This window comes from Sorex araneus, chromosome 3 (assembly GCF_027595985.1).
Source record: "Sorex araneus isolate mSorAra2 chromosome 3, mSorAra2.pri, whole genome shotgun sequence".
In the NCBI taxonomy this organism is placed as follows: domain Eukaryota; kingdom Metazoa; phylum Chordata; class Mammalia; order Eulipotyphla; family Soricidae; genus Sorex; species Sorex araneus.
The window spans coordinates 213,135,499-213,151,948 of NC_073304.1; the positions used below are offsets into that span (position 1 = coordinate 213,135,499).

General features: G+C 41.5%; 1 protein-coding gene across 11 annotated transcripts in view; it reads right to left on the reverse strand.

Moving 5' to 3' along the window:
• Positions 1 to 734: 734 nt before the first annotated feature.
• The window catches only part of LUC7L3 (LUC7 like 3 pre-mRNA splicing factor), a 36,542-nt gene continuing 20,826 nt past the window's right edge, over positions 735 to 16,450 (reverse strand). For 2 of the 11 annotated variants that reach the window (XM_012932818.2, XM_055130285.1), the window contains 5 exons: positions 15,728 to 15,889; positions 11,977 to 12,260; positions 11,134 to 11,294; positions 7,030 to 7,170; positions 735 to 6,924 (listed from right to left, as the gene is read on the reverse strand). In XM_012932818.2, the coding sequence (XP_012788272.1) occupies positions 6,734 to 6,924; positions 7,030 to 7,170; positions 11,134 to 11,294; positions 11,977 to 12,260; positions 15,728 to 15,889 (939 nt within the window). In that variant the 3' untranslated portion in view covers positions 735 to 6,733. Of the gene's footprint in view, positions 6,925 to 6,976; positions 7,171 to 8,238; positions 8,365 to 11,133; positions 11,295 to 11,976; positions 12,261 to 15,727; positions 15,890 to 16,450 lie in introns of those variants that run through there. The other 9 variants (XM_055130280.1, XR_008629131.1, XM_055130278.1 and 6 more) reach the window with 9 other exon arrangements.

A 16,450-nucleotide genomic window follows, 5' to 3' on the forward strand; every position in this document is an offset into this window, starting at 1 on the left:
CCGAGGGGGACTAAGAGGGCCACTGCCAAGTGGGGTCCCAAGTCAATGGATCTTACGCACCTGCCGATACAGCTCAGGCTTTGGTCATTTCATAGAGCAAAAATTAGGGGGGGAAATCATCTCAGGCACCCCTAAGTGGAAATAACTCATAACCGAGCAGGCCCACAGATAACAACTAAACTGGAATGAGAAGGATGTGGTGACCGTGGGCCAGGAGTCCGGCTCGTTCTGCCCGGCAGTTTCCCTTCCTGGAACGGCACAAATATCTGAGTGGTTTCCTTGGAATCTGCTTAGAAAGAATAAAAGCATCAGCTCCTTGGCTGATACCCAAGTGAAGATTAAGTGGAGATACAAGTAAAGCATCACAAAGAAACGATGCATCTAGGTCCTATTCCCACTCCCAAAGAGCCACCTGAGACTGGCACTCAAGGCTCAGGGCCTTTTAAATATGTCCACCAGGGGGAGGGGGGCTGGAGATAGTACAGTGGGTAGGGCTTTTGCCTTGATCCGGGGCCCATCCCCAGCATCCCACATGGTTCCCTGAGCATCACTAGGAGTGATCTCCGAGTACAGAGCCAAGAGAGCCCTGAGCACTGCCGGGCGCGGCCGCCAAACAAAAATGTTAAAAACCAAAAACCAACCAAAAAAGAAAAAAGTAAATTTGCTCACCAAAAGAGGACTACTTTCAAGAAATATATTGTTTATAGATTCTACATATTTACTCACTACCTATGCAACTTTCCCATTTTTTATTCAGAAATATCACACATACAAAAAAGCACATAAACACAGAGTTTTAAAAGACCCCCCCACCCCAACTTCTGCAAGTCTATCACGGCTCCTCTGAAGGCTCCCTTTGTCCTGCACGATTCCATCTCCCTCCATCCTCCAATGCAACAGATAAAATTGTGGGCTTTTTTTTTTTTTTCAATCCTCGCTTCTCTTTCATTTACTGTATTATTTAACAGCCTGATTTCGACTGTCATGGAAATGCCAGCACGGCAGATGGCCTCTTCTGTGACACGCTCTCTCTGCCCACACTGTCGAGGGTCAGTCCTGCTCACTGTGTGGCTGTAGCTCTGGTAGGCTTCTGTGGAATTCCATGGCAGGAATAAACCACATGATGTTTATCCAATCGATGAGCTGTTGGCAGACATTGGGGCTTCCCAATTTGCTTCCTCTCCCTTTTCTTCCTATTAGAATTGTTACTGTGACGTTCTTACATCTAACACACGTGCAGCATCTCTAAGGTGGAACAGCCATGTAGAAGCTATGGCATGCCCAACCTGGTCATAGAATAGTCTATTTTCTGGGCTCTTATTTTAGAACAACTTCAATCTGCTGAGAATTCTCTACATGGAATCTTAAGGGGAACAGACAGATCAACTACGAAACTCAACTGCATTTATGAAACAGGAAATTAAAAAAAAATAAGGCACAACAATAAAACATACATTTATGTTTTGCTTGTCAATATACTTTCAGAGATTACATGTGAAAGTGTTGCTTCCTAATGTCTCAAAAACATGTTTCTAAATATACTGAGTGAAAACAGCAAGGTTCAGAACATCCCATGTACCATTACAGTTGCTTACATCACCACCACACACCACACACATGTGAACATCCACACCCCAAGCACCTGGAAGAGTAACTGCTACCAGCAATGGCTACTTGGGGAGGATGGACGGTGTGATGTGGAAGGGAGACAGAGATCACTCACCACATTTATTTCTGGAACCATTATACAAGGGTTTTAATTGTATTACTGTAATTTCCCGAAGTGTCCACCAGGGGTTTTCATGAACAAAAATCAAACTTAAATAACAACCTGGAATGAAATGCCACCCACAGAAAACATATAAAATAGATCCTTTTCTGACTCACGTACCCAAATGTTTAAAATCATTTCCAACACTTTCTCCCCTAACTCCCCGTAATGGGGATCAAATCCAGGGCCTCACACTTATGGGGATCAAATCCAGGGCCTCACACTTAGAAGGCAAGAACTTGACTGCTGAGCTACATTCCTAATCCAAATAACACCAAGTGTCTGTTTTCAGGGGTCGGGGGCCTAGGGGAACCTGAGGCCACTTCAGGCAATACTCAACTAACTCAGCTGGTGCTGAGCAACATGTTTTGAAACTTCCCACCCTAAATTGGTCTCCTTTATTGGGGGGGGGAGAATGTTGGGCCACACCTAGTGGTGCTGAGGGATCAACTCCTGGCAGGCTCAAGACACCATATGGAATGCCAAGGAACACACCTGGGTTGGCTGTGTGCAAGGCAAGCACCCCAGGTAGGGGCTGTACTATCACCCCAGCCCCTAAATTGTTTGCTCCAATTATCTCAAGAAACTTTAACCACTATGTGAGGCTGACTGAAACCAACCGGCATGTTGTCTCAGTACCCTCAGACCTTGGAAACAGGGTTGTGAACGGCAGTAACAGTATGTAAGAAATAAGAGATCCTCTAACCCAAAATGTATTATGGTCTGTCTGGAGAAAACCTACGTTGTAACAAGTCTCTACAGAGCAGAGGCCACCTAGGCAGCAGGCGCAAAGACTGGGCCCTGAGAGGCACGACGGAAAGCCATCCAACTAGAACTATAGTTCTGCTCAGTTCATCCAACTTCTTTATTAACTATTATGTGAATCCTTTTATACACATGATTAAGCATTTACAAAATCTATGTCCAAGGCATGCTTGAAAATTAAAATATCATAGGTTATGGAAGACCAATATATATATATGTCTTATTGCTGGTTTTAATAGAGCAAAACAGTGTTTACTCTTGTGTACATCTTGTTAAAAAAATTAAAAACACCATTCCCTATCTATCAAGTAATCCTATTAACCAATGACATATCTTGAAAGCCTTTCATTCCTTTGGCTGGGGCCACAGCAGGGGGTGCTCAGGGGTCACTGCTGGTGGTGCTGAGGGACCATATGCAGTACTGGGGGTTAAGATAGTGTCAGCTGTGTACAAAGAAAATGCCTAACCCTAGTACTCTCTTCCCCTTGAAGACTTTTTCAGAGGAAACATGCACTAGCTGACTGATTTTATTTGCATGCATGTATATTTCTCACAGTAATTTGTATGTTTATATTAGTACATTTATATCGGAAACGTGAATTTATTTACTGATGATTATTTCATATATCAGCACACTCTGGAGTACTGGCACCTTGGGAGGCAAGCCAATTTGCAGATTTTCACTATGGCAAGGTCTTGCCTCCGTCATGGAGAGAGACCTAAATTCAGGGGCCAAGCCTCCTTCCCAAACCCTACAATAATAACATCAACAGTGATCGACAGACCTAAGTACCCAGAGAAATAAAGTTGAAAACTTTTACCGTACTTCATTAAATAAAAGCTAATAATTCTAGATGAAGTCAAAGGCAAATAACCTGGCATTTTTCTACTACCTTAATAATTTGGCTTTGGCATTTTAGTAAATTTCTAAGTAGTAAAATATGGTAAATGACTTTAATTTGGGGACGGTTTGAGGCCACACCTCACATTGCCCAGGGGCTCAGAGTAACCCCTGATGGTGCTTAGGGGACCTTATGGTGCCCAGTATTGAACTTGGATTGGCATACCATGCATGGCAAGCACGTTACCTCCTGTGCTCTCTCTGGTCCACATACACTATCATTTAAAAAAGTCACTGACACCTCTAAGAATAATTCAGTCAAACGACACAAAGCGGTGCTTAGGAGATGCGAGGCTTTGTGTCAGATTGCCTTCCCTCACACTGTCCAGGTTTTAGGGCCACACTTGGGTGAGGTTAAGGGGAGCACACAGCGTTGTGAATCAAACCCCAGGCTCTGCTATGATGCTACATTCCCAGTCCCTGCACCGAACCTTACTCCTCACGTGAATCACGGCTAATAAATTCAGATATCCTAGTCCACCTATGCGGCTTCTCTAGCTAGAATCAGCTAAGGAAACCACACCATGACTCCAGTCATGAGCTACTTAGTAGTTATTTGTGTTCAACAAGTTTCCATTTGTGGCCGTTCCCTCCATCTCATCAAGCAGCACAGGAGGTTGTGCCACAAGCTTGGCTTCTGTAATGCACTCAACAACAAAACTGCCAAAGATGCATTTCTCAGATCACTGTCATTAAGCAAAGCATGGCTGACTGTCCTAAGACACTGCAGTGACAGCTTCATGGTTCTGCAAAGCCTGTGAGGTGTTCTGAGAGAGCCTGCTGGCCCCAGCTCATATGCCTGCATCACAGAAGGCAGTGGCCTGCCAGTGCAGCACTGTGCCAGGAGACTCCAGGCCGGACCGAGGGGCAGGTCCCCGGCAGTGGGAGCCATGCAGTCCTGGTAAATCATCCAATCTACTTAGCTCCTCACTCTGAACAGATGGAAACATGAAAATCATGAATCACAAATAACTGCTCTATGTCGCTGAAAACGAGCTTCTATACAACTGATAAGCTGGCTACAGACAGAAACATGCTGCCAGCACTGGTGTGAGACATAAAAGTAACTGCCTACTTGGTATCAGTCTCTAAAATAGCTTCATAGTGTGGGCTACAGGCCCCATACACAGGTTTATTATACCCCATACATAGAAATAGATACATTTGTAATCTGACCAGACCAAGTAAAGAAGAACTACTGATACAGGATTAAAAACAAAGACCAAAACTACTTGAAAGTTCTGAATGCACTTCTATATTATCTCAGAGCTATAGTGTTTATCAAGATCATTTTAAATTTTTTGCTGTCAAAGAAATCTCTTGGGGATGTATAAATATATCCTAACTCACTGCACTTCTTTGCTATTAAAAACAAAATCAAAGTATTCATAATCACTCAAAATTGAAGCACCATTATTAAAACATTTAAACTGTGGAAATTTTATAAAAATTAGTCTTAAACAGAGCTAGTCAGATAAAACTGTACACCAGTACTTGTAGATTAACAGTGTACCTTTTATATTTAAAACAAGGGACTAGTTCAGAGTCAATAACTTTATTAGAAAAAGATTAATACTAAAACTTTGCAATGACAGAGACAAATTTGTAACAGAAAGTCAGAGATACTTTATTTTCACTTCTAAATCCAAAGGCTAGGATAGCAGAGTTGTAAAAATGGAACCCCACTTATGATTCACACAAATACTAATGTTTAATCCTGTTTTCAAAGTCCAAGAATGAAAACTTGCAATTCAACACTGAGCAAGCCACATGTTTAGGTAATATTTCTGAAAAAGTCTTAAAGAAAAAAATATGATACAGGACCTAAGTTTTCAGTGGCATATATGCTATTAACACGTTTTGAAACCTGGTAGGTCACATCAGTCCTGAATTAATTTTTAAAATAATAATTAAAAAAACAAACAACTAACTGAGCTTTATACTTTTTCTATGCCACTATATCTTTCTTTCACCTCATTTTAATGCCGATCTTCACTTTATGCCGTTTTCAGTATTCTTCCCAAAAAATCTTCGAACAGTATCCTACAATGCAAAATTTGGGGAAAAATGATAATTAGACAGCATGTAAAAAGGCAAAAGTTTATGACTAAACGTTGGCCCAGTCACTAACTGCTAATTAACATGTATCTGGAATGTTCGTATTCTTACATTATTAGGGCATCTGTGTGGTCTTAAAGCCATGTGCCTGTGTATGCCCAACTAGGTGTGAGGCTCACACAGATATCTAGAGCACTGCCCTGCGGTCCTAGAAAAGTAATGCCGTCACAATTCAGCTAATCGGTACTTCCTTTCAGTAGGAATATTTTATCCCACGCCACTAGCCCAAAGAATGAACAGTTTAAAGGTTTCAAGAACTCTGATGAAATCTGACTTAAGTTCTTTAAAACCCCAAATCCTATACAATTCATCAATCAGTTCTTTTGTCTTTCAGACTGAAGGTACCTATCCTTGCTATTCACTGCTGCATAAATGTACCAGCCAGTGACTGTTTCTATCTACCTATGGTTGACTGCTAATTCTCCTACGCAGTAGGAAATATTAAACACATACCTCTTAAAGACTTGAGAATTGCATTGAATGTAACAAGGCGAATAATATGAAGTGTTTATTGTATTTTTAATTCTTTAAAGATATCTAATTCTGGGCACCACTGCATCCCTACATACAGTTGAAGAAAAATTCCATTCTGTTAACATTTGATTTATTAAGTTTTCACGCAATACACAAAAAAACCCCTCTGCACTTCTTGTAAAGAACAAAAAGATACACAACAATTAAGCGTCAAGATCACAGGCAATAGCATTCAAACATGGATGTGGGTAGAGAAAGGAGTACCTGGCATGAGTACCTGCTTAGTTTGACTGAATCCTTGATTTTTAATTTGGCTTTTCATGGGCCGCTCACAACACCAACGCTGTGTGAGGTATGGTAGTCAGCTGCAATAATTCATAAACCCTACACTTCCATCAATCCAATGCTACTGGCTCTCGAGTTACAGAACAAACTGCATTAGAATGCAAGGCAATAAAGCAAAAACTAGAAACATCCTTGACAAAGAAATACTAGCAGTTTAATTAAAACAAAGTAGTCCAACATGTGCCTCAGAAATATTAAGTTTTTTTTTTAAGTTTATGTCTCTGCCAATGTACCAACACAAGATGGACTTAATACCAAAAAGAAAAAAAAAAACAGTTCAACCTTTTTATTTAAAAAAAAAAAGAAATGACAGCAAAATCCCTAAAAAAAGGATAATTAACTTTTCAATGGCGACTATATTACAAATGTGGGCAGTAACTTCCAAAGAGGCACACTAATGGGGGCACGAGTCCGCTACAAAATAGCTGAGACAAAACAATGTACCTCAAAATGTTTTGCAGGACTACACTGTCTTTTCCTTCAGAAGATGCTTTTGCATGTCTTCTTACACGGCTTAGTTCCATCTTCATCTGTGCATACTTACGCTGCACTGTCAAACAGTAACAAAAAGCCCTAATCAAAGTGAGAAACAATACACTTACCTCTGTCTGATCTGAGGTCTTATCAGATCAGTTTTAATTGGACTGAGTGTCACCTTCAGATTTAATGTCTTCACTGGTCCCATTGACCTCATTCTTAGTATCACTTTCCTTTGATTCAGTGTTTGGGTCTTCACTCTGTTTTTCTCGACTACTGGACTTCACACTACTTTTTTTATCATCAGATCCCCTCTTTTCTGCCATAAAAGAAGACATTAATCATGGATTTTAAAGTAAAATATAACACATACTTGACACTGAAAAGTGAAAATACTGAGATATGAAAAGACAATCATTTCCCACAGAAAGCAACACAATTTGGCAAGTGTATCAAAAGGATAAAAATTTGTAATCAGGGGATAAGGAAAGCAAAGAACAGTGGGCAAATGTTCTCAGATTGCTGAAAAGCAGACAATACCAAATCGCTGCACTGGAATCTAAAGTAAATTTCATTCAAATGGATTAAAGAGCAACAAAAATCAAGGAGGAATATATGAAAGATAGTACATTAAAGTAATTTATATTAAGTACTGCAAACTGGTTCAAAGGTAAAACGTTGAATGTCTATGATAAAGGTATTTCTATACAACTGTAATTCTGATGCAAAAGATTACCTATATTTAAATAACCAAAGGGCAAACCTAATACAAATCAAAGAAAATGAATTCTAAATCCCAACTCAAATAGCTGAACTTCCAAAAATTCACTAAAAATATGCTATCTAGAAGGGCATTTCCCAAAAATTTCTCTTCAAAAAGGAGAAATTAAAATTCAATTCCGTCATTAAAAAAAAATAGTAGTTCTTAGTTTCTGTATTGTATTCGTTGCAATAATACAATCTCAAACTTAAGGCGAAGATATGGTACATGGAACAAGTAGTCTTTTTACATTTCCAAGCAATGTCTACAGATTTCTACAGAATTATTAGTGATATGAATAAAAATAATTTCCCCCTTAAAAATAAGAACAGCTGATCTAGCAGAACAGTTCACATGACAGAAACACATTTTAAGATTAGCAGAGCCCTCTCCATACGTAGGACAGTCACTCAGACACAACACCAAATAACTGGAGGGATGGTAACGAAAACAAAACATGATGTGGCGGTCACTCAGAGATGTAAGAACTGAAGATCTTAAATGAAAGTATATTCAGTCCATGATACATGCAAAACGCAAAAAGCAACGTCCAAGTAGCTAAGTGCAGGACTTGCTTCAACTCTGTCTGTCCGCTGGGAACTGTGCCAACAGTGTGCTCTAACTGACCTTGTGGGAAAGTCCTCCCTTTGTGCCTTATGGGCTTCTCCGGTGCACAGGTGGCTTCACTGAGGAAGAGTCGTCTTGTTGCCCCGTAGAGGACTAGTAGTCAGTCCAATAATCTTATCTTCTGCCCTATATAAATATGGTAGATCTTAATAGTCCAAAGGATATCCACAAAACATGGTGGATTATAGGACTATGGATTTTTTTTAAAAAAGCAAGCTCTCTTGACAAAGAGAGCATCTTAAACTGGTTGAAGAAAAAGGCTTGTGTGAGAAACCACTCTATATTTGGGGAGTTAGATGAACTGCTCTGTCACAGCACCTGGAGCAGTGGTGAATTTGCTTATCTGCCATTGCCCAAGGCTGCTACCACTCAGGCCCACCTCAATGTCCAGGGCTTCCGTCCCAATACACTGTGGAGTGCCTGAATGAGGGACTGCATGGCATCCACAAAAGAAACCCGAAGTTTAAGGTAACTCTTTAGAGGAATATCCAATTTTTCAAGATGGATCTGTTAAGAGTTTTATCGGAATCTTTCCTTCTCTCCATATCTCCTGTGGGAAATCCCTGAATGTCCACATCATTACATAATGTGATCTATTTAAACAAAAGTTCTATTAAATTTCTCGATGTCATAAGCACCTGAGGACCTTTTATCATTCTATCCAGAAATTATACAAAAACATGGATCTGGAGAGCTAGTACAGCAGGTCGGGTGCTTGCCTTGTATGCAGGTGACCTGGGTTAGATCCCTGGTGTCCCATCAGCCCACCAGGAGTGAGCACTGAGTGCAGAGCCAGGAGTCAGGTCTAAGCACTGCCAAGTATGGCCCAAAAACCAAAACCAAAACAAACAAACAATAACAAAATTACAAAAACACATCTGCTTCTCTCATCAAACTAGTGACTTCTGTTGGTTCAACTCTGATCCCGAACAGTAATAAAGATTAGCTAGCTATTGTCCGTGAGAATCAACCCGGTAAGGGCTTTAGTTTCTAAACCAAGTGATTAATTTGATCCGACACTCGTTTCTAGCTCAAGGGTTGATCACTCACTCCAAAATACATTATACAAAAAGTCTTAACCCCCCCCCCCAAAATTGGAGAAGCTCCCTTTATACTAATGTAAACAAATGTAGAATCAGTCAAAATCAGTTAACCCTTTGTGGCAACTGCCTTTTGAATCACAGAAGTAATTTTTGAACTCAAATGGTAAAAACTAAATCTTGTCAAAATAGGTTAAAAAAATACATCATATTCCCTTTCAGCATTGACTCCAACTTGTACAAAAAGCCAATTAATGGAGGGAGGCAGGGAAAGAAGGAAAGAGGGAGAGGGATGGGGGAGGAAGAGAGCAGGAGAGAAGAGATGGGGGGAGGATAGAGAGAGAGAGAAGAGATTAGGGGTGAGAGAGAAGAGATTAGGGGAGGGGCGAGGGAGAGGGGTGGGAATAAGGTGCCTGCCTTGCATCCATCCTGGGGACCCTGGCCTTAACTCTCAGCACATGATTCCCCCTACTCCCAGCACTGCCAAGGGTGACGCCTGAGGACAGAGCCAGGAAGCCTGCAAGCATAGCCAGATGTGGCTCCTCCAACACCCTCCCCCTCAAAAAATAAAAGGGGGGAGGCCTCCTGCCAGTCTCAGATACATTTATCTAAATAAAACTGAAAGTAGAAGACCAAAATATGTATCTATTCTGTGTGCTCCTAGCACTGGGTCCAGTAAAAACCTGAGTCTAGCCAAAACAAACAGAACAGCTTATTCAGGCATTCTACAAAAGAAAACAATGGGCATCATGTACAAGACCAGTATTTTAGAAGCTCAACAGTAGCACTTGTTGGTGATCACACATGACACAGACAGACAGGCAGAACAAGATGAAATAAGCACAGCCAAGAAAGAAAGAAACAGGAATGCCCTCTCACTCCTAAAAACCATGCAGAATAGCCCCAATAAATAAAAATAAAAGATGCTGGTAGACTAAAAAAAATGCATAAAGGAAATGCTGCTGATGATTAAAGTAATAAATTTCAATATACTAAGTTAAAAGATGATCTTTTGTGAAACCATGCAAAATATTTAAAACTTTATTAATAGTGCCTAGTGAACCAGCCTCTGAAATGTCAATAAAAATAAAGTAAGGACCGGAGACAGTACAGCAAGTAGGGTTCTGGCCTTACATGCAGCCAACCAGGTTTGATCCCCATCACCAGAAGCCTCTTAGGAGTAATTGCTGAGTGCAAAGCCAGGAGTAAGCCCTGAGTAACACTGTGGCCCCAAAACAACAAAGAATTTTAAAACAGAAAAATGAAAGGAAAAAGAGTGAAAAGCATGGTTTTTCATGTAAGATATTCAAAATCTGTGAACTCAGGTTAAATGAATGTTGTACATTAAGACCAATGCAACAATGATTATTTTACTACATATGGAATACCGTAGCAAACTTTTAAAATGCAGCCAATAACCAAGATAATAAATTTCACAGCCTAATAACTCTGGCAGATAATACAATACCTTAAAGAATCTAAATGATAAACTGGAAAGAGAACCGGGATTAAGGGTGCTGCTTGCTCTGCATCCTCCCAGCCTCAGGTTCAATTCCAGGTACGCATATGCACATGATCTGCTGAGCACTGCCAGGGGTGATCCTGGAGCACCAAGAGTGTGGCTCAAAAAACAAACTTTCAGGTTACAAACTGGAAAGTGTGATTTGAACACGTTCTATTAAAAAAACAGGTTCATTGTCAATCTCACGAATCAGAGCAGGAGAGGGTAACAGAATACTGCCAGTCTTCTACTGTGCAGTGCTCACTAGTACAAGCACAGCTCGAAATGTAACTCTGCCTCTGTCCACTGAAGAGTGACAATACCTTAAAGATTGCAATTTTCACATAAACTAACCTTTCTCCTTGGATTTTCTATCTTGTTCTCTCTCCCGACTTTTGCTCCTGTGCTTATATGACTTTCGATCCCGGCTCTTTGATCTTCTTCGGTCCCGGCTACGAGATCTATGCTTTCTTTCAGATCTATCATGACTCCTGCTTCGTCGTCGATCTCTACTTCTTTAACAATTAAGAACAAAAGGACAGTAATTGAAGTTAAATTAAGAACAAATTTTGAAGAAAACTATATACTGTTGAAAAAATTAAAGAACTCTGGGCCGGAGAGACGGTACAGCAGGCAAGCACTTGCTGTGCATGCAGGCAAACCAGGTTTGATCCCTAGTAGACATGCTGTTTCCTTGAGTACAGAGCCAAGAGTAAGTCCTGAGTACAGCTGGTGTGCCTCCCCCTCCCCTCCAAAAAGAAGTTAATCCAATTTCTTGTTTCAAATTTTTTAAAGAATGGGTCCCATTTTAGTTCCTTCATTACACTTGATGTTGTTCAAAGCAAAGTGGATGATCTCACCAAGAATATCTCATAGCTATTTATTTATTTATTGGTGGGGGAGGGGGGTTCCACACCCAGCGATACTCAGGGGTTACTCCTGGCTTTACACTCAGGAGTTACTCCTGACAGCTGTGTGGCGGCACAAGTGTGGGATGCTGGATATCAAACCTGGGTGCGCATCACCCATGGCAAACACCCTACCCAGCGTCCAGCCCCAGAATAACTTTTAAAGTAGTTACTATGATGATGGACTCAAGGACTAATGCAGCCCTCGTAACACAGCAGCAGAGCCTTGCAAGGGCCAGGAAAATGAGCTATCACAGATGCTCATGATGCTTATGTACATTCACTATACCTGCTTCGCCTTCTCTCTCGGCTTCGTGATCTTTTGTGATCTCGAGATCGGCTACATCTCCTGTCAGAAGTTCGACTTGAATGCCGACTTCGTGACCGACTTCGCTTTCTTCTTTCTCTGTCTCGAGCCCTTTCTTTTTCTCTTTCTTCCTCTTCTCTTCGCCTTTTCCTTTCTCTTTCTTCCCTTTCTCTCTCCCGCTCTTTTTCTCTTTCTTCTCGTTCCTGTTTCTCCTTTTTCAAACGCTCATCACGATCTGGTTCTTCAGTTCTTTTTCTTAATTTCTCCTAAGGAAATCAAATTGGTTTTTATACAACTCTAACCACAGAGATAAGCGATGGCTGCAAGCTGTAAATAAATTCAGAATTTACTATTCCACAAGGGAAATGTGGAAATCTGAACACCAACTATGCACATAAGATGTCATTATCTGACTAAATCTTCAGAGGAATATTCTGGTAGAGGGAAGGAGAAATAGCACAGGTGCCCCATGCAGCAGTGCTTAGGGAACCATAAAGCAGTGCTGGTGACTAAACCCAGGACAACTGCATGCAAGGCAAGTGTCTTACCCGCTGAACTATCTCTCTGGCTGAGGAATATTCTTCCCTCAAATTCATAATGTGACGGCAACAAAGTACCTTAATAATCTGATAAATACTATCACTATCATCACTATCATCCCGTTGATCCTCGATTTGCTCGAGCAGGCCCAGTAACGTCTCAATTCATCCTAGCCCTGAGATTTTAGCAGCCTTTCTTTACTCGCCCTTCCCAATGGTGCTGCATTAGACAAATACCAAATTTTTAAAATTATCACTGCTTCAAATACCACATCAGGGGCTAGAGAGAGAGTACAGAGGGTAGGGCACTTGCATTCATGCAGTCAACCTGGGTTCAATCCCCAGCATCCCACATGGTATCCCAAGCACCACCAGGAGTGATTCCCGAGTGTAGAGCCAGGAAGCCACCAATATGTGTGTGCCCACCTCCCCGCCCCCCCTCCATAAAAATAAAAAACCTCAGTAAAATATCTATAATAGGCATGTATTATCTCCATGTGATCAACTGAGCTATATAAAAAGTTTCATTTCAACTATAGCTAAATTACATATTTAGGAAGTCTTAGTCACAACAATTAGATAAGAAAAAGAAATTAAACATTTCAAATTGGATGGGAAGTTTAAAAAAAAATCACTATTTGCAGATGAACCTACAGAGGGGGCCAGAGAAATAGTACAGCAGGTAGGGTGCATGGCTAACAAAGGTTTGATCCCTATCATCCCATATTGTCCCCAAGATCCACCAGGAGTAATACCCGATTGTAGAGTAACCCCTAAGCATCAATGGGTGTGGACCCCCCAACACACAAAAAATCCCAATGGCATTTTTCAAGAATACAAAACAAGTACTACTAAAATGTGTATACAATCTAATTCCCCAAATACCTAAAGTAATTCTGAGACAAAAAGGAGGCATTGTGTTCCTTGCCTTTTTGGTAGTCAAAACAGTGTGGTACTAAACTGGAGTAAAGCAGATTATCACACCAATGGCACAGAATCAAGAGTTTATAAATAAACTCTGTGGTACATGGATAGCTAGATGCAAAGAGAACCTCCTTAACAAACAGGATTGGACGTGACACGCAGGGCTTCACGGGATGGGGGCGGGGGGGTCTGGCCTCTCTCCCCACCCCAACGAAGCCCCAAGTTGCTGCCCACAAATAGCTCCTGGCTCCTGAACGGCCATGATCCCAGAGGCACACAAATCTTGGAATCCAGCGGCTTTTGGCAGAAATCCCTCCAGACTTATTACTAAAATATCAGAAATCCAAAATGCTCTTCATATCAGCAATAGATAACAAATTATCAAATGATGACTTTTTATGCAGGTCTGAATGTTAGGGAAAATTCCAAATAATAATGGTGGATCTTTTGTCAAAATACTAAATGTGATCAAAGCACAGAGAGAGTTAAGGTGGAAATCATCTGCCACATAGGTGGGGGGAATACTGGGGTTCTTGGTGGTGGAGGGTGTGTACTGGTGAGGGGATGGGTGTTTGATCATTGTATAACTAAGACTTAGACTATAAAGCTTTGTAAGTGTTCTCACAGTGATTCAATAAAAATAAATTAATTGGGGCTGGAGCAATAGCACAGAGGGTAGGGCGTTTGCCTTGGACGTGGCCAACCTAAGTTGATACCCAGCACCCCATATGGTCCTCTGAGCACCGCCAGGGGTAATTCCTGAGTGCAGAGCCAGGAGTGACGACCCCTGTGCATCGCCAGGTGTGACCCAAAAAGCCAAACAAACAAATAAAAATTAATTTAAAAAATCGTCTTGACGGGGCCAGAGCGATAGCACAGCGGGTAGGGCGTTTGCCTTGCACGCGGCTGACCCGGGTTCAAATCCCAGCATCCCATATGGTCCCCTGAGCACTGCCAGGGGTAATTCCTGAGTGCAGAGCCAGGAGTAACCCCTGTGCATCACCAGGTGTGACCCAAAAAGCAAAAAAAAGAAAAGAAATGACTTCAGAGTTATCTTCAATTATTCTACCTCAATGGCAAAGAATACAAAGCAAAAATAAATGGGACTATAGCAAAATAAGAAATTTCTGCACTGAGATAAAATGAAAGTTAAAGATACCCTACTGAATGGCAGAAAACCATATACCATATTTTTAACAAAGGGCTAATTATCTAAGACAAACAAGGCACTCACAAAAGAACACAACAAAACTCAATTCAAGGGCCAAAGCATGGGCTGAACCCAAGGCTTCCATTGCAGAATGCATAGATTCCATCCCTAGCAATACATGGTCCCCTCAGCACCAAGCTGAATAGCACGAGAACCCCACAATGAGTACAGCTGAGAATAGTCCGAGCGCCACAGAACAATCTAAGGAGATATGTGCACAACTATATTTACAGCAGTATCTAAAAGTGCCCCACATGTCCTACAACAGATAAATGGATATAGAAATTGTGGTGTGGGGGCCAGAGCAATAGTCCAGCGGGTAGGGAGTTTGCCTTGCATGCAGCCAACCTGGGTTCAACCCCCAGCATCCCATATGGTGCACCCAAGCACCACCAAGAGTAATTCCTGAGTGCAGAGCCAGGAGTAACCTCTGAGCATCGCTGGATACAACCCAAAAAGAGAAAGGAGGGAGAGAGGGAGGGTGGAGGGTGGGAGGAATTGTGGTGTGTGTACATGGTAGACTACTACTCAGTCATTAGACAATGCAATCTTGTCCTTTGTTACAAACTGAATGGAACTAGAACGAGTCATGTGCAATGGCCAAATCAGAGAAGGCCAGTGCCCGATGATCTCCCTTGTAACATGGTATGTGAGGAACAAGGCAGAAGATGGACTGCCTTCAATGAAAAAACAAACCCTTGATCTGAAACAACTGGTGAGATTAGGAGCCAGAGAAATAGTACAGCGGGTAGGAAGTTTGCTTTGTACACAGACAACCCGGGTTCAAACCCCAGCACCCCGTATGGATCCCAGAGCACAGAGCCAGGAGTAAGTTCTGAGCATTATCGGGTGTGGCCCAAAAACCAAACCAAGCAGGGATTGGGTGGGGACTAGAAGTGACCTAACACAGTGATAGGCATATTGGTAAGGCTACAGTAACTTGGACACCAAAAGTATAAAAATCAACACCATTGTAAAGCAAGTCATCTCAATAATAAGTTTTCAACACACAAAAAGAAAGTTTGACTTAAGAAAACAAACATGATTAGAAAGAACTTACTTTTAATTCTTCTACAGTAGCTTTAATTTTAGCATAGCCCATGTGCTGTTTTCCCATCAAATGGTCATCCACCCGGGACTGGGCATCTCCTACTATCAAAAAGGCTCCACACACTTCACATACTTCCATTTGCTTTTCTTGAGCAGCAAAACTTTCAATAGTCTGGAATGACAAATCAGTTACTATAAGGGTATCTTGGAAAAAGAGAACCAATTAATATCCCCAAAAGCTTATAGAATAGATGTTTCCTGAAATTCCACTTGACCCTTTTCCTCAAACCCTTAATACTAAGCAACAATTTAGCCATTTTTTGGCTTTAATATCACATTGGCAACATTTAGGGTTACTACTAGTTTCAGGGATCAAATCTGGGGTTCATCTATGCAAAGCATGCATTCCAGCCCTTTGACCATTTCCCCAGGCCCTACTAGTCCTTTAAAAAGCAAAGCATCGCTGGATCGCTGGGGGCTGGAGCGATAGCACAGCGGGTAGGGCGTTTGCCTTGCACGCGGCCGACCCGGGTTCGATCCCCGGCATCCCATATGGTCCCCCAAGCACCGCCAGGAGTAGTTCCTGAGTGCAAAGCCAGGAGTATCCCCTGAGCATCGCTGGGTGTGACCCAAAAAAAAAAAAAAAAAAAAAAGAAAAAAAGAAAAAAAGAAATGACAATCCTCAGAATACAGTTTGCAAATTGTAGTGAGCCAAATTTCACAGATCATATGA